The sequence below is a fragment of the Dryobates pubescens genome, chromosome 1 (genome assembly GCF_014839835.1).
Source record: "Dryobates pubescens isolate bDryPub1 chromosome 1, bDryPub1.pri, whole genome shotgun sequence".
NCBI lineage: Eukaryota > Metazoa > Chordata > Aves > Piciformes > Picidae > Dryobates > Dryobates pubescens.
Window position 1 is genome coordinate 47,503,682 of NC_071612.1, and position 24,659 is coordinate 47,528,340.

Here is a 24,659-nt window from a genome sequence, read left to right on the forward strand (position 1 = left end):
CTTTGAGTTTACTGGCTGGCTGATACTCTGACTTCAAACTCTACCAGTAAGAAAATGCAGTGCAGCAGTACAAATTCTGACTGGGACAGGACAGGAAGAATGTCTACAGTCTGTCCTCCAAAACATATACACGTGCACACATGTAAACAGTGCTCAGCATACTTGCTGGAGGATATCCAACACTGCTCTTTTACACCAAAGCCAAAAACTCTGCAGACAGGTGAATGCCTCAGGGTACCAACTGAAAGTGTCATTGTCTTTGGATTAAATCCAGCTTAAAGAAAAGACACCACATTATTACATTTGGCAAGAACAAGGGATCCATAATGAATTATTTCAAGGCCGTTTTCTCTTCTATTTAGCTATGTCACTACCAGTTCCTTAACTCCAATTTTACTTACTCATTTTAATTAATTCTTTTCCATGCATTTTAGGAAGTGTGACCAAGGGATCAGTTCTAGAGGAATTGTGACATGGGAAAGACCAGTGATCATTATCTGTCTTTTTAAAATTTTTTTTAGAACTCTATATATTTGGGTCAATAATGATCACAGTAGCATCCTTAAGAACACTTCTTCATTTAAGTGAAAAAGACAAAGGATCTCCCTACCTGCTCACTTCCAAACAGAGAGTCACTGGCTGGATGACATGAGAATAAGAATGTGATTTCCACTTACAGGAAACATTGCTCATCTTTTACTTAGAAGTAGTTATGACTTCTGATGATGAATAAGGTGGAATTAATCCTTGCTGGCAGTCTGTGGTGGCGGTAGGTACATCTTCCATTTCAGCAGAGGCACCAGGGATTGTACAAATGTATTAAAATTTAATAAGCATTAACGGAGTAATATTTCATGACACAGCTGAAAAGCATAAACACTGTCTCCTAAGACTCAATCACACTAAATATTACTTAAATTCATAATGTGATCCTTTCATGTTATGCAATACATGGTCCAGTAGGGAAGTCAGGAGAAAACATCAGCTTTTAGTAAGAACAAACAGAAAAAGAAGTAAGGGTCGATAAAGAACTAGTTAATTTAGGGCACCTTGACTTGGGTTAGTTCTCTGCATTTTCTTAGTAATTACATCCTTCTCAGATCTTCACCTTCTCCCCAACACCGTTGTTACAAACTAAAGAAAGTTTAAAATTAGCAAGAAAGTAAGAGTGGATAAATGAGAGAAGTAAGAATAGAACAGAAGATACACCCAACAGCAATGTTTTTCACTTATGTCAGTGATTATTAGAGACCCAGCTACGTGTAAGAACTCATGCCTTTTATAAAGGTCAATATATAATATTACACCACCTTCAATGCACAAAGTTTACAGAATTTTTTTTTAACATAAAGCATATTTTACAGAAATTTGCTGCAGTCCTGAACTTGCTTGGTCAGGAGAGAATGGGCAGAACTCTAGCAAAATTTGCGTGAATGAAGTTGGAAGTTCAGCATTTTGATTAACTACACAAAGGCTGAGACAATCCTTGTGACAAAAGGAACAGTTTATAGAAACACTGGTTCTAGGTTTTATAGGGATTTGCATGATAGAAACATCACCAATAAAGAAAACTGTAAAACATTCACAAGCAAACTAAACAAAACAGCAAATTAATAAAATCTACACATAATGTACATGAAGTCATTAGCATGCAAGCGTAGCTTCATGAACAGACCAGAGACCTCACACTACAAAATAGTTCCTGCACCAAAAATCATCTATTGTCAACAGTCACTAGATGCTGGCTGTTCAAACAGATCAGAAAATTCAGTTTATATATTCTGCCTGATCAGAAATAATTGAACCAGCATAGAAATTGACATTGTCTAGTTTTCCTCCTTATACTCAAGCATTTGTAAAGATATGTAAATTACTTTCTTGTGCACAATTTGATGAATAGCAACATGTTCTGCAGACAATGAACAGTCCCCTACAGAATTAAAGACCATACTGCTATTTTGCAGACTACAATGAGGGAGAAATCCATCAGGAAAAAATGTTAGTCCCACAGCAGCTGTTAAATGTAATTCTGGTCTTCAGATCACCTTCTGTTCCTCTGGCCTTCCAAGCTAATTTCAGAACTCATAATTTTTAAAGTATAAAATATCAATGAATACATGAAATGTACTGATCATCACTTCTATTTTTAAACATATGTAAATTCATAGCCACATGAATATTAAACACCATCCACTTGGGAAAAGGGGGTGTCACCATAACAAAAAAATAAATTGACTGCTGTAGTTTTACTTTCTTCACGCTTTGATTCACCATTTGTATTAAGTTTCATAACCAGTAAAATCAACTTCAGTTAAGCCCCAAAAGGTGAAGCAGCTTAAGATTGACACTCAGTACAACAGCTTCCACTGACAATATGCTCAGTAAATACAGCTGCATCACTACTGACTGGGGATATCTGGGCTAATGATCACAAGGCAACAGCACCTGCCAAATAGCCAAAAGCATAAGGAACAAATGGCATATTTAAGTGGGGCAGAGCTCCCAAATGTGTTTCTTAAGATAAGCCATGTATCTTAGAGTAAGCATACTGACAGTACTCTCAAGCACATTTTCACAAGTTTTACTTCATGTTATTAACATGTAACTGGTGAGTTAAAAAGGTTTTACTGCATTTTTAAAGTATTTTTTAAAATAATAGTTAAAAAAAGCTGATTTTAATTTTGAGAACAAAGATGCAGAGCAAAAAACTATGCAGGTGTCTAAGTGACACTGATTTCAAAACCTCTGAAAAAGTGCAACTACAAGACACTGCTTCAAGCATCTATCCTGGAAGTACCAATTTATTTATTCTATATGAAGTAAACTGGCAGTTGGTGTACAAGAAAGAAAGTTTACCTTCAAAGAGCTCTGCACAGGCCAAGCATGTAAAAGACAATTCAAGTCACTACAGCCTTGTGGCACTTTTGAGCACATCTAAACCACAAGGATGTTAACCCCGGCCCTCTACCCACATTCCCAGCCCTCAGACCAGAAGGTGGCTGGCATCTTCCTTGCCTTATTGAGCTGATGGACATATGCCTGTGAACAACCATGACTACAACAGAGTTACACATGTTCAGAAGAAAGGTCCAGACATGTCTATTAAGAATCACCAGGAAATCAAGAAGGTATACACTATTGAGAAACAGGCTCCACTGCATAGAGTCTACAATTGTACATTAGGTCAGATACCTGCACAGACAAATATGGCACAGTCAAAATTTTAGGAGGTTTATTTTCCAGTGTGGCTAGTTGAGGTAAGTCCCTTGACTTGAGTTGAAAAACTGACCTCAATTATTGGCATGGAAGTAGAAAACTACTTGTGTTTTACTCAGCTAGGTCTTCAGTAAGCAATCTCTGACAGGAAACTAAACACCTCTTTCCACATCAAAAAACATCCATCTTCTCTAATGAAGGGACAAGGGGGGGAAACAACAAACAAAACCAATTAAAATACACTTACTAAATACAATCTTGTACTCAAAACTATGACCCGAACTATCAGCACTGATGTTTTCTTCTAAACTACTTTTCTTCTTTGCCAGGCCCTGAAATTCGTGACCTTCCTTTCTTTCTTACTTATTACAGAATTAAATGACAATGTGTATTGTGAAGTAATATTTGCAAGAATCATCCTTTGTTAAGGGAAAGAAACTGCAGAATTTATAATAGAAGAAAGTTCTATTCTTTGACTTCAAGTGACATTTTAACATTTATTTAAAAAGTATTTCAAGAACTTTGCATGAGAAATTTGAATTCACCAAGTTCTTAGATATGCCACAAACTGTATGAGGAGCAGCCATATTACTACAAGCAGAGCCCATATATCAATTATCAAGCTTCATGATTCATTTAGAGAGGCAGGAAAACTAGCAAAGCAGCAATTATTTAATACCAGTTTTACCTGCAAATGAAGAAGTAGGGACAATTCTACTTAAAAACAGTGGGAGTACAACCAAATCTCTGCAAGCCTTGGGCAGCAAGTGAAGCCATTACTTAAGACAGCCAAGTAAAAGCAGAGCAAGTGAGAAGTACTTTTCAAAAGAAGCACTGATATTTGCATACTGCAGGTTAGTACCAATGGGGAAGAACTTTGCTATGTACAGAGAAAGAGGTCTGTGGTGACAGGTTGGACTCAATGATCCTCGAGGTCTCTTCCAACCTTAGTGATACTGTGATACTGTGAAGAATCTGCACTCCTTCCATGAATGCTTTAATATTTAACAAATTACATCTTAATGACAGTTGGATAACCTTTCCAAATGATCCTGCATGCTTGGAATCATTAGCAACTACACTGTATAGCATACAAATGAGGAAGTCAAAGGTTAAAAATGCTGATTGGTATTCATCTCAGAGAATGAACATTTCTAATGTTACTACAGTCCAATATAAAAATAAGGCTCTGTAGCAGAATATGTAAATATTTTTTTCAAACAGCAAAATTTGCTTCAAAATGACAAAACTGCAATGGTAATGCAAAAGTTATTGACTGGCAGTTGTAAAGACTATTTAGTTTCTATCACAAGTCATTTACCTATCCTAACTCACTCACTGCACTTCAGTGCTGTTGTTCAGAATAACCGAAGGAGAAAATTTACCAGTTCCTAAGCTTTTAAAGAAAGCAATGTGAAAGAAACTTCAATTACAAAGGAGAATGCCAGGGAGAAGCAGAAGTGAGAGTGGAGAGGGAAAAAAAAAAAAAAGAAAAAAAAAAGAGAAGAAAACCACAACCAACACACCACACACAAAACTGAACAAAACACAACTGTCCCCACCCAGCTCCACCCTGAGTGGTTGTTAACTATCTTTTGGCATAGCTTTAGCCAAGTTATTGCTTAGTTTAAAAATTCTTTAAAGCATTAACTGTTAGGCATTGAGGAGATGAAATGCATAAAGAATCTATGGACTATGTGTGATCCCTGCACAAAATAAAGATGAAAAAACACTCTCTTTTTGTAGCAGAATGTTTTTCTTTCTCCTGTGTACTCAGAGCAGAGAATCATACATTGCATTCTTACCACACAAGCCATCTGAAAATGTTGAACACTATTTATTAATTTTAAAATATTTGATAAAATATTAATATTTAATAATTTTAGTAAGTGGAAATATTTGCCAAATTCTTAAAATGTTTTAATAAAATACTAAAGAAGCTAAATATTCTTATATAATTTCATGTACTGGAAACAGATTTCTTCACCATACTACTGATTTATTCCCTAGAACCAAAAAACATCCTGCAAGTTTCTGCTGCAAAAGCAGAAAAAAAACTTTGCAAAGGAATACTGCTTCAGTTTCTGCAGAGCTGCAGTAAAGCAATAGCAGCCCCCTCTGCTGCTCAGAAAAGGAGAACAACGTTAACACTTGCAAAACCACCATTCCACCTATGCAAAAATATTCTAACCTTCTGGCCACTGCATGCATTGCCCATACACAAGCAAAACCAGTTGCTTTCAAGGATCATAGCATTTCTCTAATAATTATTTCCACCTATGCTAACAAATCTTTTAGTCTATTAATATTCTGACATTAAATGCAGACTTTCATACAGGAGCCCCTTTTCACTTTACACATGCACAAACTGCCAAGTGCAATCCTCGTTTTCTTCAGTTTTTAAAATTAATGCTGTCTTTCAATACAAAGCCTAAAACAAATGCTCTGTATACCTATGACTCTATGTACTAGCTTAGACCAAGCATCTCAAAGTCAAAAATTCTGTCCCAGTCTGCACTATTTGAGACCTCAAAGCTTTAGATCTGTTTCAGAACTTGAGAGATGTGTATTCAATCTCTAATGGACATCCTGTCCTAACTCCACTGAAATCAAGCCAGTTTATTTATTCTGTCTCTCCTTCCTTCCCTCTCCAGGGTCAACAACCAACCAAGGAAAGGCACATTTAAGAGACCTTTTAGGAGTGAACTTGATTGCTTTATGTATCCCCACCTGTTAAAAAGCTATTAAGATGAAAATAATAAATTGTAATGGTCAAAAAAAGACAACAGGAAAAAGACTACAACTATCTGAAGGGAGGTTGTAGCCAGGTGGGGGTTGGTCTCTTCTCCCAGGCAACCACCAACAGAATGAGAGGACACAGTCTCAAACGGCACCAGGGGAGTTTAGGCTGGATGTTAGGAAGTAATTCTTCACAGAAAGAGTGATTGGCCATTGGAATGGGCTGCCTGGGGAGGTGGTTGAGTCACCATCACTGGAAGTGTTTAGGAAGAGACTGGATGAGGCACTTAGTGCCATGGTTTAGTTGATTAGATGGTGTTGGGTGATAGGTTGGACTTGATGATCTCAAAGGTCTTTTCCAACCAGATTTATTCTATTCTAAAACAGCGTACAGGGGCAGAAATCTAGATATTGACAATAAATAACAAACTAATAACCTAGGCTTGAGATAGATTTGTCTTCCTGGACCATTTCCTGGTTTTGAATGGTAAAATTTTTCTTAAAGTATGCTTTAGCTTGTGCAGATGTCATCACAGATCAGCCCACCATTTTATGCAGGAAGTCATAAGAGGTAATCACAAGGACTCTCCCAGATTCCTGGGTGTGGCTGGTGAATGCAATGAAGACTCTCCTGAACCACTGTCCTTCTCATTTCAAGTGCATATGCCTTTTAATGGTAACATTTTCAAATCATTAGGGCAACAATTATCTCAGCTATCTGCAGAGAACAGTCATATGAGGCAAATATAATAATTTTACATATATTATATAAATATTACCTAATGTGTGAATATATCTGATATATATTTATATATAAATATAATGGTTTTATAATTCTGGTGAAGCTTGTCAGGTAGAACATAGTGAGCTTGCTGCTGTCAAGTGAAAGTCCAGTAGTTCATGAAGAAAGGAATGAAGGTAGATGGATGAAAGAGATTTCAAAAAGCTGAGGTGAGCTGCACAACAGGACCTATGGCATTTTCTCTTCCAACTTTAGTTATACTGTGATACTGTGATTTTATTCCAGCTCACTACTAAATCTTGCTATTTAGTAGTGATGAAAACTCTCTGTTGCCAATATTGCTACATACAGCCAGCCCAAACTAGCACCTGTATTGGTTCAGGAATGCATATTTCAGAGGAGCCAGGTTTATATCTGACACACAAACAGTAAGTTGTGGATTCAGTCATCACAGCCAATATTGGTGGTGCAAAACAAGTTACACAGGAGAACAGCATACATCAAGGGGGCAATTAGCTCAACTACAGTTACCAAGAACTGCACTACACTACAAATGCTGAGGGGCATATCTAAAAGACTAAAGCCAAGTCTACTAGGTTTGAGTCTCCTAGGATGAGGATATCTTCAATAGCTAGAAGCAGAAATAATTTGTAAATACAGCTGCTAAGTCTAAACCCACTCCTTTCTCTTCTCAAAAGCTGCATGTTCATTAGTCATGTTTATTTTCCTTCTGCTAATCCATTTGTGCTCCAACACAGCTGTATTTCAACAGCATTTCTTGACAAAGAACGTGTTCCTATGGTTAAATGTTGATTGACAAATGGACCATATTAATGTTGCATTGTGTCAGCCTTACTGTGTAACCACCGTCTAGAGCAGGGCTAGTTCAAGCAGCTTTCTACCCTGTGCTGATCCTTCAGGTACACAGTTAAAACTGCCTAAAACAGAGCAGCACCATGAATCAACAACAATTCTTAAATTCTTTGCTACCTATCTCCTCAACAGCTCTTTCAGGATTACAGCCTGGGGGCAGCACTGCATGGAAAAATACGCAAAGCAACAACCAGATCATATAGAAACCGTGTACATGTTCAAAAACCTTTCAGACAACTTCCTTCAGGCAAAAGGAAGTTTGTTTCAGTTTAAGTCAAATACACATGAAAGAAAACAAAGAAAGAAAAAACCTTAATTCGAAAGCATCAGAACTGACCACCACTACACTTCGCTTGGCCTGTATATAATTTGAGTGTCGTTATTTACAAAGTACTTCAAAAAGTGTGTCTCCCACATTAAATATCAAGTCCATACTGGGTGCAAGTTGTCATATGACACTCAGTCATCCTACATCCAGGAATACCAAAACACTGTAATAAAGCTCAGAATTTGAGTCCTAAAAAGCTACTTGAATGACATGAAACATGACAGTATTTCACTTCTAATTTGAAAGCATATACTTCAGTACCTTGAACAGTAGAACTACCCACAGAAAAATGATACGATTCACCAAAATTCATGTGGAAAAAAAATAAGACTTCTCAAAACCCAAAGACGTTAGTTGAGATACTTAAAATGTACAAGTACATACTGATTGCTGTTATGAAAAACACACTGCTGCATCTTCCAGAAGCAAATGTTTATCCTATTTACCTGTTTAAGCGCATTTTCATTACAGATTCTTCATCTCTACACATTTATGTTCTCACTCAGCTAAGGAACATTAACAGATTTTCCCGTGACCTTGTTTTACACCAGGTTTGGCTTTTCTTTTTTTTTTGTTAAATACAGAAGTACATTGTAAAAATTCAAGGAGATTTTATCATTTTGGTTTTTTTAAAGTTGAGAGAATGCTAGGTGTTCTATCATCAATTAATGATTAAGAAATTGGTACACAGACCATAGACTAAGAAACAACATTCGCCCACAAGAACACCTGTCTGCTCCTTTTTTTTTTTTTTCCCCCCCAGTCACTATGACTACTTTTCATTATCTGTTCAGTTTTTGCTGCTGCTAGGAATTAACATAATTCCTCTTTCCTGAAGAGCTGGGAAAAAGCAGCAATGAAAATGAGTATTTGTTTCCAAATTCTTACTGCAAATCAGAAGCTCTCAACAATCACTGCACATCATTATCAAGGTCCTCACAAAAAAGACACCGTACACCACCAGGTAATGACTTCCTAACTGAATGACTGCCTAACCCACTTTTTTTTTTTTAACCTGTATTTTGTATCTCTGAATAAGCTGGTCAGAAGGACTAACTTGATGTTTCTGTAATATTCCACCCTATTTTTTCATTACATTGTTGTCATCAAAATGAACTGGGTATCCTCAGAGAACGCCAAATATGCATCATTACTTACCTTGCTTCTCATCTGCTTTGAGAAGGAAAACATAAATCATGTCAGGAGGGTCTTAATAAGATATATGAAGCAGCATATCAAAATACTTAAAGAAACACCTTTATCTTTCACATAGCCATCAGAGGTCTATTCCTCAAAATATGTATGAATATCTGCTCATGTCTGCATGCAAAAAAATTAACAGTTAAATCATTAAAATTTTTGTGGACTGCATAAACACTTCATAATGAGCTCTTTAGGAAGTAAAAATCTTGCATCATCATAAAACTGTAATACACAAATTATTTTCCAAAATCCAGAGTTAACAAGGATTAAGAACATAAATTTCATCTTATGAGCTTGTAACATTTCTCACCTTTGTCTTTATGTAGAATGGCGATGACTGGTGAATGGGCAAGTCCATGAGGCTATTGGAATTTGTGACACTGTTACTGTTAGCATGTTCATCTTCTCTACTACTGTCATCAGACTGATCGAAATCATCACTCTCCTGGTCCATTTCCTCCTCCTCTTCCACCTCCTCCTCTTGATCACCACCACGATCATCATCTTCTTCCTCTTGGTTACAAGTAGATTCTTCATCCACTGTAATAAGTCTATTGTTATTTTCTTCTAATTGTTCCTGCTGAGACTCATGTCTCTCATCAAATCCAGGTTCTTCTCCTCTTATCTCCCCATTTCTCCCAATGTGCTGCTCTTCTTGTTGTCGCCTTTGTTGCTGCTCCTCCTCTTCTACAACTCGATTCATCTGCTCCTCATCTACTTGGCTTGAGGAAGCATTACCTCGAAGAGATCCACCAGTTCGTCGCCTCTTGCTGCCCACAGAGAGCAGTTCCTGATTCATTTCCAAAAGCCAGCTTGCTACTTCTTGGACCTTGGCTAGGCTATCTGAAGATGCAAATGCTTTCACATTCTATGGAAACAAACAAACAAAAAAAGACAGACAATTACAGAAGTTACATTGTCTATTACATAAAGCATTAAAAACTTATTTAACGTAATTTCGTTTTATTACTCCTGACAACTTTAAATTCAAAAAAACCACGGAATAATTTCTACTTTGACACACAACTGGAAAAACCAAAACAGACTGGGGACAACTTCGTAGCAAAGTTATTTCTTCTATCAAATAGTCTGGTCATGATCTCTGCAAGCACCAGATTCAGAAAAGCTATTTGGCCTACCAGGGAATCCACAAGAACCATGAGCATCCATTTTAACAAGTGATCCAATTATAGGATATTACTTGCTAAAAAATGGACAACAACTAATTTTAAATTGGCATCATATTTTCCCTTTAATTTGATTACAAATTTTATATATTACTCACAGATGACTAACTTATGCCTGAAGAGCAGACATATTTTGGTATAATTGAAAGTTACATTTGTCATTATGATGATGACTTTTGACAAATGAAAAGAGAACACGCAGTAAAGAATTATATCTTCATCACTTACAAGTCATAAATTGGCCACAGAGACACCCATTGGTCAAAAGCAGACATCGCTGGGCAGCCCATGCACCCCAGAAACTACATGTACCTCGCCTAGCAAAACTCACTGTTGGCAGTAAAGCTCTCCAAATTCTAAGCTACCAGTACCATTAAATGAGACTCTGAGAAGTAGGGCGGGGGAAATGCCAAATTTAGGTACCTACTAATAGAAACTGGAAAATACTAATTCAGTTTCTAAATTATCCACACATTCCAAGAAGGACACAGAGCTGCTGGAGTGAGTCCAGAGGAGGGCCACAAAGATGATCCAAGGACTGCAACACCTCTGCTATGAGGATCAGCTGAGGGAGCTGGGGTTGTTCTGCCTAGATAAGACCCTGTGGAGTCCTTACAGCTGCCTTCTGATACCTGAAAGGATCCTACAGGAAGGCTGAAGAGAGAGTTTTCATAAGCATCTAGCAATAGGACAAGAGGGAACAGTTTTAAGCTGAAGGAGAGCAGGGTTAGACTGCATCTTAGGAAGAAGTTCTTCAGTATGAGGGTGGTGGGACTCTACAATAGGCTGTTCAGGGAGGTTACAAATGCCTCCTCCCTGGGGGTGTTCAAAGACAGATGGGATTCAGCCTTGAGCAGCTCAGACTACTTGAAGAGGAGGCCCTGTCCATGCCATGGAGGTTGGAGCAGATGATCTCTAAGATCCCTTCTAACCTAAGCCACTATATGATTCTCTGATTTTGCTACCCCTGTGCATTCAAGTAACATAAGAGAACAGAGGGATAGAACACACAGATTTCCAGCTATACAGCCTTTGAGGCTAGCACATCGTGACTGCAGCTCCCCCTTGATTCAAGTTTTGTCTTGAGTGGGTGAAGTCAGACACAACCTCAACAAGTACTCAGATTGACAAGGTTACAGGTGAAAGCATGTACAAAGAGAAAATAATCTATCATCATGCTCAGAAACACTGTTATCAGGTGTCCATAAACCACACCATACACTCAGCGGGCTACTGTGAGAGACAGATTCAGAAAGCACAGCAGTACAGTACTGAAAAGGAGCATGACTGCTGAGTCATGCTTGGAATAACAGCAGTTAGGATACAAATTGCCACAAGTACTTCAGCACAGAAAGATAATTGTCCAAACCTCTCCTCGCTCTCAGAAGAGCCAACTTTGGCCTCTTCAGAGACCTACTTGGAAGAATCCAACATGTTAGGGCTCTAGAAGACAGAGGGGCAGAAGAAAGCTGATTACTTATTCAAGTACCTCCCTTAAGCTCAGTCCATCCCCATGAGGAGAAATCAAGCAGGGGAGGCAAAAGACCTGCACAGATGAGCAAGGAGCTTCTGGAAAAGCTCCAACAGAAGAAGAAAGCCTACAGTACACAGAAAAACTTCGAAGTTTTTCCTCACAAAAGACAAAATACTTGAATTTTTGAAAGCATTAAATAATGTAACAGTCAGCAATCAAAATCACCAAACAAGACTATTCATATCTTTGCAACCAAGCATTTTAGCTGCCACCACAAATGATTCTTGGAATTGTCATGAATGAAGCTTAGAAGTTAACCACATTTTTTTTCAGTATCAACAGCATTAGCACCAAGTACAGCGCAGCGAGGCAGGACCGGGGCAGCTCAGCTTGCAGAACGGCACGTCCCCCACCCCGCGGAGCCAGTTAGTTCTCTCCCGAAAGACCGGCGCAGCGTGGGCGGAGACTTGCTGCAGCGGCACATTTTAAACCCCAGGCAGACGAGCCAAGGCAGATCTGTAACCGCAGTGCACCGAGGCAGCTTGCCTTACGGAGCGGCAAGTCCCCCATCCCCCCGAGCCAGTTATTTCTCTCCCGAGAGGCCGGAGTGGCGTGGGGGGGGACTTGCTGCAGCCGCGGCGCTTTCAGCAGAGGGAGAGAGGTGCCGAGTGACTTGGGCTCGTTCCGGAAGTGCTCCCCGGTCAGGTGCCGTGGGCAGGGCCAGGGATGGTGATAACTCGCCGCAAAGATATTTTCAAAAGATCTGTGTCAAGCCAGACCGAGGTCGAACTTAAGCAGGCAGGTGTCCAGGCAACTGGCTGCAGAGAGTGCTGCAGCCTGGCCCCTGAAATGGAGGGCCATGTACATAACACCTGCATGAGGTGGGAGCAGCTCTATTATCTGCTTGATGTAGTGGCTGAACTGAAGGAAGAAGTTGCTAGACTTAGGACTGTAAGGGAATGTGAAAGGGAGTTGGATTTGAGGAGCTCTTGAAGGCACAGAAACAGGCTGTGCCAATGTGCTGGAAGATGAGCCACCAGGGCAGATGGCCTGCCTGGATGGGCAATGAACTACTGAAAGAATTCAGGTGGAAAAAAAGAGGGTGTATCATCTTTGGAATGAAGGAGAGGTAACCCAAGAAATGTTTGAGGATGTTCCTAGGTCACGTAGGAAAAAAATTAGAGGCAAAAGCCCCTTTAGAGCTTAGACTGGCCTCTGCTGTGAAGGACAAGAAGAAATGCTTCTGTAAATATATTAATGGCAAGAGGAGGGGCAAGGACAACCTCCACCCCTTAGTGGACATGGAGGGGAATATTGTAACTAAAGATGAGGGAAAGGCAAAGGTACTTAACACCTTCTTTGCCTCAATTTTTAATAGCAAGATAGGTTGTCTTCCAGACAAGTGGCCTCCTGAGCTGGCAGATGGAGTCAGGGAGCAATATAGTTCCCCTGTAATCCAGGGGGAAGTAGTTAAGAGACCTGTTCAGCCCCTTGGATCCCCACAAGTCCGTGGGACCGGATGGGATCCATCCTAGGGTACTGAGGCAGCTGGCAGATGAGCTGGCCAAGCTGCTCTCCATCATTTTCCAACAGTCCTGGATCACTGGAGAGGCCCCAGAAGACTGGAAGCTGGCCAATGTGATGCCCATCCACAAGAAGGGCCAGAAGGAGGAGCCAGGGAACTCCAGACCTGTCAGCCTGACCTCAGGGCCAGGCAAGATTATGGAACAGGTCATCTTGAGTGCAATCACACAGCACTTACAGGATGGCCAAGGGATCAGGCCCAGCCAGCAGGGATTTAGGAAGGGCAGGTCCTTACAGAGCTCTCCTATGATCAGGTGACCTGCCTGGTGGATGCAGGGAAGGCTGTGGATGTAGTCTACCTGGACTTCAGTAAGGCCTTTGACACTGTGCCCCACAGTAAACTCCTGGCCAACCTGTCAGCCTGTGGCTTGGACAGCAGCACTCTGTGCTGGGTTAGGAAGCAGCTGGAGGCTGAGCCCAGAGAGTGGTGGTGAATGGTGCCACATCCAGCTGGCAGCCAGGTACTAGTGGCGTGCCCCAGGGATCAGTGTTGGGCCCCATCCTGTTCAATATCTTTATTGATAATCTGGATGAGGGGATTGAGTCCATCATCAGTAAATTTGCACATGACACCAATCTGGGGGCAGGTGTTAATCTGTTAGAGAGTAGAGAGGCTCTGCAGAGGGACCTCGACAGGCTGGACAGATGGGCAGAGTCCAACAGCATGAGATTTAACACATCTATGTGCTGGGTTCTACACAGCAGCCACAACAACCCCATGCAGTGCTACAGGCTGGGATCAGAGTGGCTGGAGAGCGACCAGGCAGAAAGGGCCCTGGGGGTACTGGTTGATAATAGGCTGAACATGAGCCGGCAGTGTGCCCAAGTGGCCAAGAAGACCAGTGGCATCCTGGACTGTATCAAGAATAGTGTGACCAGCAGGAGCAGGGAGGTCATTCTGCCCCTGTACTCAGCACTGGTTAGGCCACACCTTGAGTACTGTCTCCAGTTCTGGGCCCATCAGTTCAGGAAAGATGTTGACTTCCTGGAACGTGTCCAGAGAAGGGCAACAAAGCTGGTGAGGGGTTTGGAACACAAGCCCTATGAGGAGAGGCTGAGGGAGCTGGGGTTGCTTAGCCTGGAGAAGAGGAGGCTCAGGGGAGACCTTATGGCTCTCTACAACTACCTGAAGGGAGGTTGTAGCCAGGTGGGAGTCGGTCTCTTCTCCCAGGCAACCACCAACAGAACAAGAGGACACAGTCTTAAGCTGTGCCAGGGGAGGTTTAGGCTGGATGTTAGGAAGTAATTCTTCACAGGAGGAGTGATGGGCCATTGGAATGGGCTGCCTGGGGAGGTGGTCGAGTCACCATCACTGGAAGTGTTTAGGAAGAGACTGGATGAGGCACTTAGTGCCATGGTTTAGTTGATTAGATGGTGTTGGGTGATAGGTTGGACTTGATGATCTCAAAGGTCTTTTCCAACCTGGTTAATTCTATTCTATTGTATTTCAAATACATCAATTATTGGTTTAGGACTTAACTTGATAAAGCTGTGCATGTTGCACTTCTTTCCATAATTTAAGAGATACTTTCAATTTGTATCCATAATCAACCAACATGAAAGGTCAGCATTGAAATAGGTAATAAAATGCATGACTGCTAAATGCTTAAGTGACAAAAATAAGTGTTGTTGTTCAATATATTCAAATTAAATTCTAGCCAATTAAAAAAACATAAAAAGAACATACAGTACCACTACTATTATGTATTTTTAATTATTCCTGCATTTTTCTACTGATGGTCAATTCACAAAGCTACCTTCAGCCATAAGAGATTTCAGTTCTACTCTATTTCCATGAATCAGCTCAACTTGGTTTCTACAATGCACTATTAAAATTTAATTACAAGCAATGCTTCATCAGACATCATCTGTATAGAATCTCTAAAGAACAGATGGATGTACATTATCTGAGAGATCCAAAACATCAACGCTGCCTTCTGCTTTCAGAATTAACTATTGTCAGCTAATACACAAGATATAATCATTTCCATATATAAGGTATATAAGACAGAATATACTTCTTCCTCCACAATAATCAACAAATCAACTACCAGAGAACTAAAATGCCATGTTTTCAGCTATTAGAGGGTCGGCTCCATTTATACTCTCAGAGCCCAAAATAACTAGTCAGCTAAACCTGAGCAGATCCACACAGGAAAGCTGCTGCTTTCCTACCCACCTCGGAAAGCAGAGATTTTTTTACACCGACACCAAAACAGTGCAGTGGCAACCCTTTGCATAAACATGCAAAACTCAGTTAAACTTGGTCAACAAGTCCAGCTTGGGAACTTCCCCTGTAAGTTTCTTAACACTTGCAGACAGTCAGTGAAAAGTAAAATACAAGGAATCCTTAAGGAAAATGGAAGTCCCTGAACTTACACAATCACAACTGCAGAGTTGATGAACACATCCCCCATGTATGCTGAAGATCAAATGCTGTTTAAACAGAATTCGTTAGCTTTATCAATTGAATTTGCACAGAAGATATATTATAAAAATAACTCAGAACAACAGTAACTCGAAAACACCTGTATGAAAAGCCAAGCAACACTGAGAAAACTGTGGAGAAAACTCCTTGGGTTACACAAGTTTTGTGTTGAGTGGGGACAACCACTTCACTTGACTGTTGAACTAACTCTGTTCTAGTACTTAGATACAAGTAAAGGAAAATAAGGAAGTGTTCACTAATACTGCTGGGGTTTACTATTCCTTTTTTATCACTTCAAACTTTAAAGACAAGAGAAAGAAAATGGGGTGGGTGCAGAGGTGTGTGGGTTGCTGCTTTAACAAAGCATAGCGGAGTCTGAAAAGGTTTCAAAGAATAAACTTTGAAATTAGAGAGTTATACTGACTTGGATACTAACTTAAGTCATACCAATATTGATTAGGGCAACAATTAGTGAAAAGAGAATATTTACAGTCACAGTATGATTTATGGACACTCCTAGAACAAATGTTTTTGAGATTACAGATTCAGTGGACAAAGACAATTGGACTAACATATTCTCCTCCCCCTCTACTCTGCCCAGCTGAAGCTGCATCTGGAGTATCGTGTCCAGTTCTGGGCACTTCAGTTCAGGAAGGACAGGGAACTGCTTGAAAGAGTCCAGCAGAGCCACAAAAATGATTAGAGGAGTGGAACATCTCCCTTGTGAGGACTGAGGGAGCTGGGTCTCTTTAGCTTGGAGAAAAGGAGACTAAGGCGTGAGCTCATTAATGTTTACAAATATGTAAAGGAAGAGTACCAAGAGGATGGAGTCAGGCTCTTCTCAGTGATGCCCAGTGACAGGACAAGGCGGAGAAGTTGAGGCATAGGAAGTTTCATGGAAATATGAGGAACATTTATTCCACTGTGAGGGTGACAGAACACTGGAACAGACTGCCCAGGGGGTCCCAGAGTCTCCCTCTCTGGAGATATTCAAAACCCTCCTGGATGCATTCCTGTGTGATCTGTTAGAGGTGATCCTGCTCTGGCAGGGGGGTTGGACTAGGTGATCTTTCAAGGCCCTTTCCAGCCCCTAATATTCTGTGATTCAGTAATATAAATAATCCAGTAAAAAAACTGAGATACATTAAACTGGAGTAATACTGTCACCTTGCACTCAGTTCTGATGAGGGCACACCTCGAGTATTGTGTTCAGTTTTGGGCCCCTCAGTACATGAAAGATTTCGAGGTGCTTGAGCAAGTGCAGAGGAGGGCAACAAAGCTGTGAAGGGCCTGGGGAATAAATCTCATTAAAAGCCACTGAAGGAGCTGGGGCTGTTTAGTTTGAAAAAGAGGAGGCTGAGGGGAGACCTCATTGCTCTCTACGACTACCTGAAAAGATATTGTGGAGAGGGTGGTGCTGGTCTCTTCTCCCAGGTGATTAGTGACAAAACAAGAGGGAATGGCCTCAAGCTGCAACTGGATAGGTTTAGACTGGACATTAGGGAAAAAAATTTCACAGAAAGAGCAGTCAGGTATTGGAATGTGCTGCCCAGGGAGGTGGTTAAGTCATCAACCCTGGATGTGTTTAAAGGTTGTTGGATGTGATGCTTGAGGATATGGTTTAGGGGTGAACCTTGTAGAATAGGGGTATCGGTTGGACTTGGTCATCCCAAGGGTCTTTTCCAACCTGAATGTTGCTGTGATTCTGTATTATAATTCAGGTAAATAGAAAGTAAAAAAAGGAACACCCCACTCACGTTAAGGATCTCCAATGATTTCATTTCAACATCCTAATCTACCTCCTGAAAGAGAGATAAAACCCTTCTAAGCACATTTTGTCCAAGACTGAAACTGACATGTTAATAACTTAAAGCTAGGCCTAGCATTTAGCAAGCAGTGCAGTAGGGGCAGATGCGCAAAGATGAAACTCAGCACCCGAAGAGTTTGGGCTCTGAAGAAGGGAAAGGGCTATTTCCAGACCAGCTCTCACCCTTGCAGTGTAAACTGACCCTCAGAGCTGGGACACACCTTCTGGTTCAGTTTCACCCAGAAGGTGCTCTGGAACAGTTGTGCTTTAACTCGTTCTACTGAGAAGCAGGTGTGGACAATCAGGAACCACATTTTAAAAGTGTGCTTTTAATTCAAACCCACACTAACAACCAAAGTGCAAATGCCCCAAGGATTGGTACATGCCAGCCACCCAAGACCTGTTAAAGTCCATTTGAAAAAGGAGAATTAATTGCAGCATTCAGCAGGTGAAAATAAGCAACAATTAACACTGGTAATATTGTGGACTATATCCTACTGAAAAAAAAAAAGTTTATGGCCTTGAAAGCTAAACAATGCAAAACACTACAAGCAAGCAACTTGCATGCTTTATTAAAGAAAATGTTTAATATATGGTCTGATTACAGGCTATCCAACATTAAATGCATCATTAACAATGCATCTTATTAGAGAAAGCATGCATGCTTGTAGCATAACAACAAACTACTACTTCCTAACATAGACACATCTCAAATCTCTTGCTCAACTCCATTATTCACAGCTCCAAGGTCCAGAACAAATTAGCAGCTAAAAAGATTCTCTGCTCCAGCTCTATCCCCTGCTCAGCTAAACTCTGCCAATACCTTGTGGAGCAGCACGTTAACGTTTCAGCTGGATCAGAAATTATCATGCACGCTCTGTCATTCAGTGCAAAATGGTCAAAGTAACCAAGACTACATGAAAGGATTCCACTAAGTACCCATTTCTGTCAAACACAGCAGCACAGAAATAAAAGATTTAGTATTAATTACTTTATTAGAAAAATACCACAATTAAAGTTTCCTGTGCAGATTTAATTAAGTCCAGCTGCCTCTAATCTTCTTGTGTGGCCAGTTTTAATTATTCCCCTTCCTATTGTTAGGGCCAGATTACTTTATATCTACATTCTGAAGCTTTTCATTAAGTCCTTGTGCCCTGCCCTCCTTGCCTAAATTTTTCTGAACGAAGACCAAACCGTTTTCCTGCCCCATATGGTCCACTGTAAGATATCTTCCCTTCTGTTTGCCTGCTTCTATTAACCCAAATAATCCTATTTCAACAGACCTTATACTTTTTCTCCCTCTTTCATCATCCAAACTACCTTTTCTCTCCCGGGACTGCCTCTTAACACAGCTCCTTCTCTAATCCCATGCTTCAATCTACCAATTCCTTTCATCCTGCAGTGCTACTTTACAGTACCTGTCAGTTTGCTCCACTCTGATCCATTCCCTGCAGAAAGTGATTTAGATGAGAGAGAGTAGCTCATAAGTGGGTAGTAAAAGCATGACAAAGCAACGTTCCTTGCAATAAGTTATGAGGACAAACACACAGAAGCCATTAAAAAGAAAGCCATTCTTTTAACTCTGAGTTGGAAAGACAAAAGGGTATGATAGACCTATCACACAACCCTACCCACTGTAAACACAGGTGAAGTATTTAATATAGGGTTAAAAAAATGAAATAGTACACAAGCCACCAGAGAATGACAATACAAAAATTAGTTTAGGAAATGAGTAATTGCTACAAGAATTTACATGTACTTAGCAGTACTTAAGCTGAGTGGCATCATGAGAAAACATCAGAGGTAGAGAAAATTAATAGACCTTCATGAGCAAAAGCTGAGAAGAAATCACTTGAGCTAAAAGCAGTCAACATACTTATTCTTTAGATGATGATAAAGATGTATGATCTTGTCTAATTACAGAGATTTATTTGGTTTGGCTGAGCTAGAGTTGATTCTCTCCAGAGCACTGTCGTAGCACTATGTTTTGCAGTGCTGTAAGCGTTTTGGCTACTGCTGAAGGGGGCACCCAGCTGTCCTTTTCCAACATTCCCCTGCCCCAAGAGTCTGCTGAGGAGTGGGAAAGATCTTGAAAGGGGACACAGCCAGGCCAGCTAACCCGCAATGACCAAAGGGGTATTCCATGCCACATGACGTCAGCTCAGATGTATAAGCTAAGTGAAGAAAGAAAGAAGCATGGGGACATTTGTTGATGACGTTTGTCCTCTGGGGCAATCGCTAAGCTTATTGAAGCCCTGCTTCCCAGGAGTGACCAAACATTGTCTGCTGAAGGGAATGAGAGAGTAACATCTTTGTTTGCTCGTTTCCACATGCAGACTTTGCTTGGGCTTCTATCTTGATTCCTGTGCTTTTCTTGTATTTTCCTTCTCTGTCCACCTCAAAAGGGAAGTGATAGAGGAGCTTTGGTGGGCATCTGGCTCCCAGCCAGGGCCAAACCAGCACAACAGATTACAGTATTTTATATCACGAAGAAAACAAGAGTCTAACACACCCAGATTGCAATCATCTGACATCAGCTACATTAACACAGAGTTCCATCTGCAGATGTCCAGACCCTCATTAAAACTGTTGAATTAAAGATATGATTTTCTATTCAGTAGCTCTATGTCCTGTTACTGTGCAATAATTCTTATTTATGGATCTATCATTTCTTCTGTTTAAATTTGTTTTCTATACTGTTTCTACATGATCTCCACTTGTGCACATTTAACATCATCACAGAGCATTAACATAAAATGTCAGCTCTTTATTCAGAAACCAGTAACATTGTATTGCATGAGCAAGCCAATGAAGAAAACTGTTTTCAGCCATCCCTGTAAAAGCCTAGGCTCTCTTCAATACAGGTTCACACAACTCAGGAGAGAAAAGATGCAGAAGATGTAATGTTTCCTTGCTGTGAACAGGGAGAGCACACATGGATCACCCTATTCATGTCAGCAGTAACCACCTGTGGGACTCATGCACATACAAACATAACCTGGATGCATTACAGGTAAAACAGAAAACACGTAAGTAGAAACACTTATAGGAAAGGGTGGAGAACTGGAGTTGAAGGCAGCAGTTTTTAACAATCTAGACAAAAGAATCATGCTCTAAAAAATGTATTAATAGAGATCTAATGACAAAATGAAAGCATCAACAAATAATGGAAAGAGGAAACCACCATTTTTTTTTCTATAAACATATATCTGCAAGTAATTCAAGAGCTACATTCTTATATTTGAGGTGTTTAAAAAAGTCTGCATTTCCCTTGTTTCAAAACCAGTAAAAACATCATAATTAGTGAAGTATTACACAAGATATGTTTTTACTGTTATAAAAATAATAAAATTTGAAGTTCTTTTCCTCAAAGCTATATACTGACTGACAAGTTATTAACACCAGCACAGCAGCTTTGAAGACACTGGGAGCTCATGTTTATCAAGAATCCTGCTCATACCTCTTAACTCCCTGAAAGGCAAGACCAACAGAAAAAGCACAGAAGTTCCGCCTTATTCTATTTAGCATTGTTGTATTTTCACCAAGATGACTGAATTGGTAAAATTCAGAATAAAAATCACTTCAGTTCCTTGAAAGGTATCACAGGATGCAACAATCCACAGGAGATCAGTATTATGACTGATGTTGCTATGTTCATATAAATAATCATGTTAATTTTAGAAATTATATTAATAATGACTTATACAGGTGATGTCTGGTTTGTCTTTTCACTAACAACTCCTTACAGAAAAAGGATTAAACTGTAAAATGTGACAAGTTAACTATCATATGCAACTAATGAAAGGCTTCTCCCATGTTTCTCAGAAAATGGAAAGCAGAAAAAAACCTTTGAATTATTTAAAGGGTGCCACACTTCCAGTAACTACTGAAAACAAAACAGGCATCTCCTCCATATAATCTTCCAAGCCTTCACAAGGGGTGTCCATTTTCTCACAGAAAGGACCTCTACAAAAGAAAAGCACAGCACACAATTTTCTACTACATGGTCATATCCTTTCTGCTTTGACAACTGCACCATTACTTGGGTTCCTGTATTAAAATTTTAACCTTTCTAAATCAAACCCTCTCATCTTGCATAATTAACAAATACCTGGGGTTTTTTTCCACAAATTAGATTACTACAATCCTACTACTGTCATAGCATAAGCACATCTGTTTGCTCAATTTAGAACAGCAAGTTTTTATCTGTTAATACTTCAGTCTCATGTAAACTGTGCCTTCCGTGCATACTAACAAAGAGCTTCTTGCTAAAAGTAAACATGAGATCATACTTACAGCAACATAAACAGAGTATCTTAAATTACATAAGTTAAGAAGCATGTGGACGGAAAAATTCTCAGATTGCAACAACTGGCAGCCAGTTTATTATATTTTCAAATTTAAAGATGCTGTTGCATGACAATTTCAAGCTTGAACATAGAAGATTTCACCTCAACATGAGGAGAAACTTTCTTACAGTGAGGGTGACTGGAATAGGTTGCCCAGAGGTTGTGAAGTCTCCTTCTCTGGCGATTTTCAAAACCCACCTGGATGCATTCCTGTGCTGACTACCCTAAGCAATCCTGCTTTGGCAGGTGGGTTGGACTCAATGATCACTGGAGGTCCCTTCCAAACTCTAATGTACTGTGATACTGTGACTACTTAGCAAAGGCTAGAAATGTACAAATCATCCCAACTCGTACTTCATGATATATAGACATCTGATACAGAATTTACCTACAGAAAAAAGATCAAGACTCTTCTGATGGTGAAATAACAGACTAAGGAGTCCTTTGGATAATTTAGAGGTTGAATTTACTCCTCCTGTTGTAATATAGGGTTGTTGTCGCAGATCAGCATTTGTTGTTGTATAGGTGTCCTGGAAGCTGTACTCAGGGTGGTCGGACAAGATGTAAGCAGGTGAAGACATTTATTATATTATACAGCAAAGTTATAGAGTCTATCAGAATGCATGTGTTACATCTTAATTGGTTACTTTCTACTGGCACACATGTAATTAAGGCATACAATAGGCTAAAATAACAAAACACTATTTTAACACATCCAACCAAATTCTGCCCAATTTCTTCTCCTCAGTCACAAGACGTTTACATTCTTTTCCTAGTCAGAGACCAAACATAACCTTCTCTAATTTGAGCAAAGGCGAATCTTCCCCATAGCCTTCCAAAGCTATCCAAAATCAGCCCTTCTCTTACATCCTCTGCAAAAGTAAGTAAATGAGCTTTGTGCATTTGTAGCAGTTGCGATAGCTTTCCAAGCTGTCCCAAAATCCCACAGCACTAAGCACTATGTTCCACTTTCTACATGGGCCTGTCTCCCAAACATGACCACCTATATTCCATATCACATTAGTTCTCACAAAAGTCAAGTTTACATCATCAGCAGCAGTGCTGCATATGAGGACCTTTCCAGTTGCCCTAAACAAGTGCTTAGCATGGTTTTATGCAGATCAACGTCTTGCATCCACAGGAAGGGAGCCCAAGGACAAATAAGGATGACATTTCTAGTCTTGCTTTCTAGTAACAAACTTCAGTTAAGCTATGCTGGGGTGTTACTGCGTCATGGAAAACACAGAATTTAAGCTATAGGTACCAACAAAAGGAACTGGAAATAACTATGAAGTCCAAACCAAACATTCAGTAACACTTATTTTAAGTGAAGAGAACACGATTGCTATGCTTTCTTCACAACTATCGAGATGAACAGGGATTTTTATCTTACAGGCAAGAAGTAACCACTGAATGCTGAAATGAGAAAAATCCAAATGGAATTAACTGTCAGGATAATTGTTCACTGTAACAGCTTACTAGGATGATAGTAAAATCATGAACACTAAGTCTTAAACTAGAAATGTGCTCCATCTTTGCTCAACAGGAAGATTCAACAAATGCAGAGCATGCAGCACAAGCACAGGTATGAAGGCACTGTTAGCTGACTGCCTCTCCCAGGAAAATACACACAAAGAGCTGCCATACAGGCAAAACGTTATCCAACTGCTGATTAACACCTGCCTAGTTCCAGTTCAGACTTAGTTCACAACCATCAGGGTTAACACACATGCTAGCACAGTATTACCAAAACAGCGTTAACGTGCATTTTTCTTCAGCATCCACAACACCGCTGAACATGGCCCTGGGGCTGGGATGTATTTCCAGTGAGAACACCTACAGACTTTGCAGCACAATACATTAAACCACCATGCTGTTACCTAGCACAGTGATGCTTTGCAAAGCTAAACCATAAATACCTTCCAAGTGGAGTTGCTCATTATTAATTCAAACTATTAGGAAGGCAAAAAGCAAAATGCAAAACAACATTTGGCAGCAAGAACACTGCCATTAGGATGCTTAGGTCTGAAAACCTCAGAGCAATTCATATAGGACCCAAGTGACTTCTCTGTTTCTTTCCTGTCAACTAATCATAAAAGTCATTTTGGCTACATTTCCTCAGATTATGGGTTTTACTGATACTGAATTGCAATTTTACCAGATGGTAGGTGTCAGCTTCTGGCAAAAGAGTAGCATGATTTCTTGGACTCAATCGCCAATTCAAATGCTGCACAAGTGCAACACAAACAGATACACAGAACAGCAGTGACAGACACACACACAAAAATGTTCAATTTAGAACATAGAGCAGAAAAGAGGACCCAAAAAAGGTTATCTTTAACTGAAATGGGGTAACAGACCTTGAAAACAAATAGTAACTAATTCAGTTGAATTTAGTCTTCATTTAGCTACATTTAAGCAAGAGGGAGGCAGGAAAACAAACATCAAGTACTAAACTCTTCCCTACTTCAGAGCTGTTAGAAACAGCTCCTCTAAGGTGGAATGATTAACACAAACATAGAAATAGTATACTCTTTCCCTTAAAAGGGTAGTTGTGGTTAAAGAGACAGAGAGATCAGGACTGAAGCTGAGGTAACTGAGAAACAAGAACAGTGACAATTATTTGAGAATATTTGTATTTAGATAATTAAAGTTTAAAACAAATGCTTCATTTTCAAACAGCTCTTACACTACACTTGATCACCAAGAATAATCAACTTCCTTGAGTC

At 39.9% G+C, this 24,659-nt stretch overlaps 1 protein-coding gene across 1 annotated transcript in view; it reads right to left on the reverse strand.

The window, feature by feature from the left end:
* Window positions 1–24,659, reverse strand: part of FBXW7 (F-box and WD repeat domain containing 7) — a 179,212-nt gene that overhangs the window by 88,006 nt on the left and 66,547 nt on the right. The window contains exon 2 of the mRNA XM_054165209.1: window positions 9,412–9,969. Coding sequence (XP_054021184.1) covers window positions 9,412–9,900 — 489 coding nt within the window. The 5' untranslated portion in view covers window positions 9,901–9,969. The remainder of the gene's footprint in view (window positions 1–9,411; window positions 9,970–24,659) is intronic.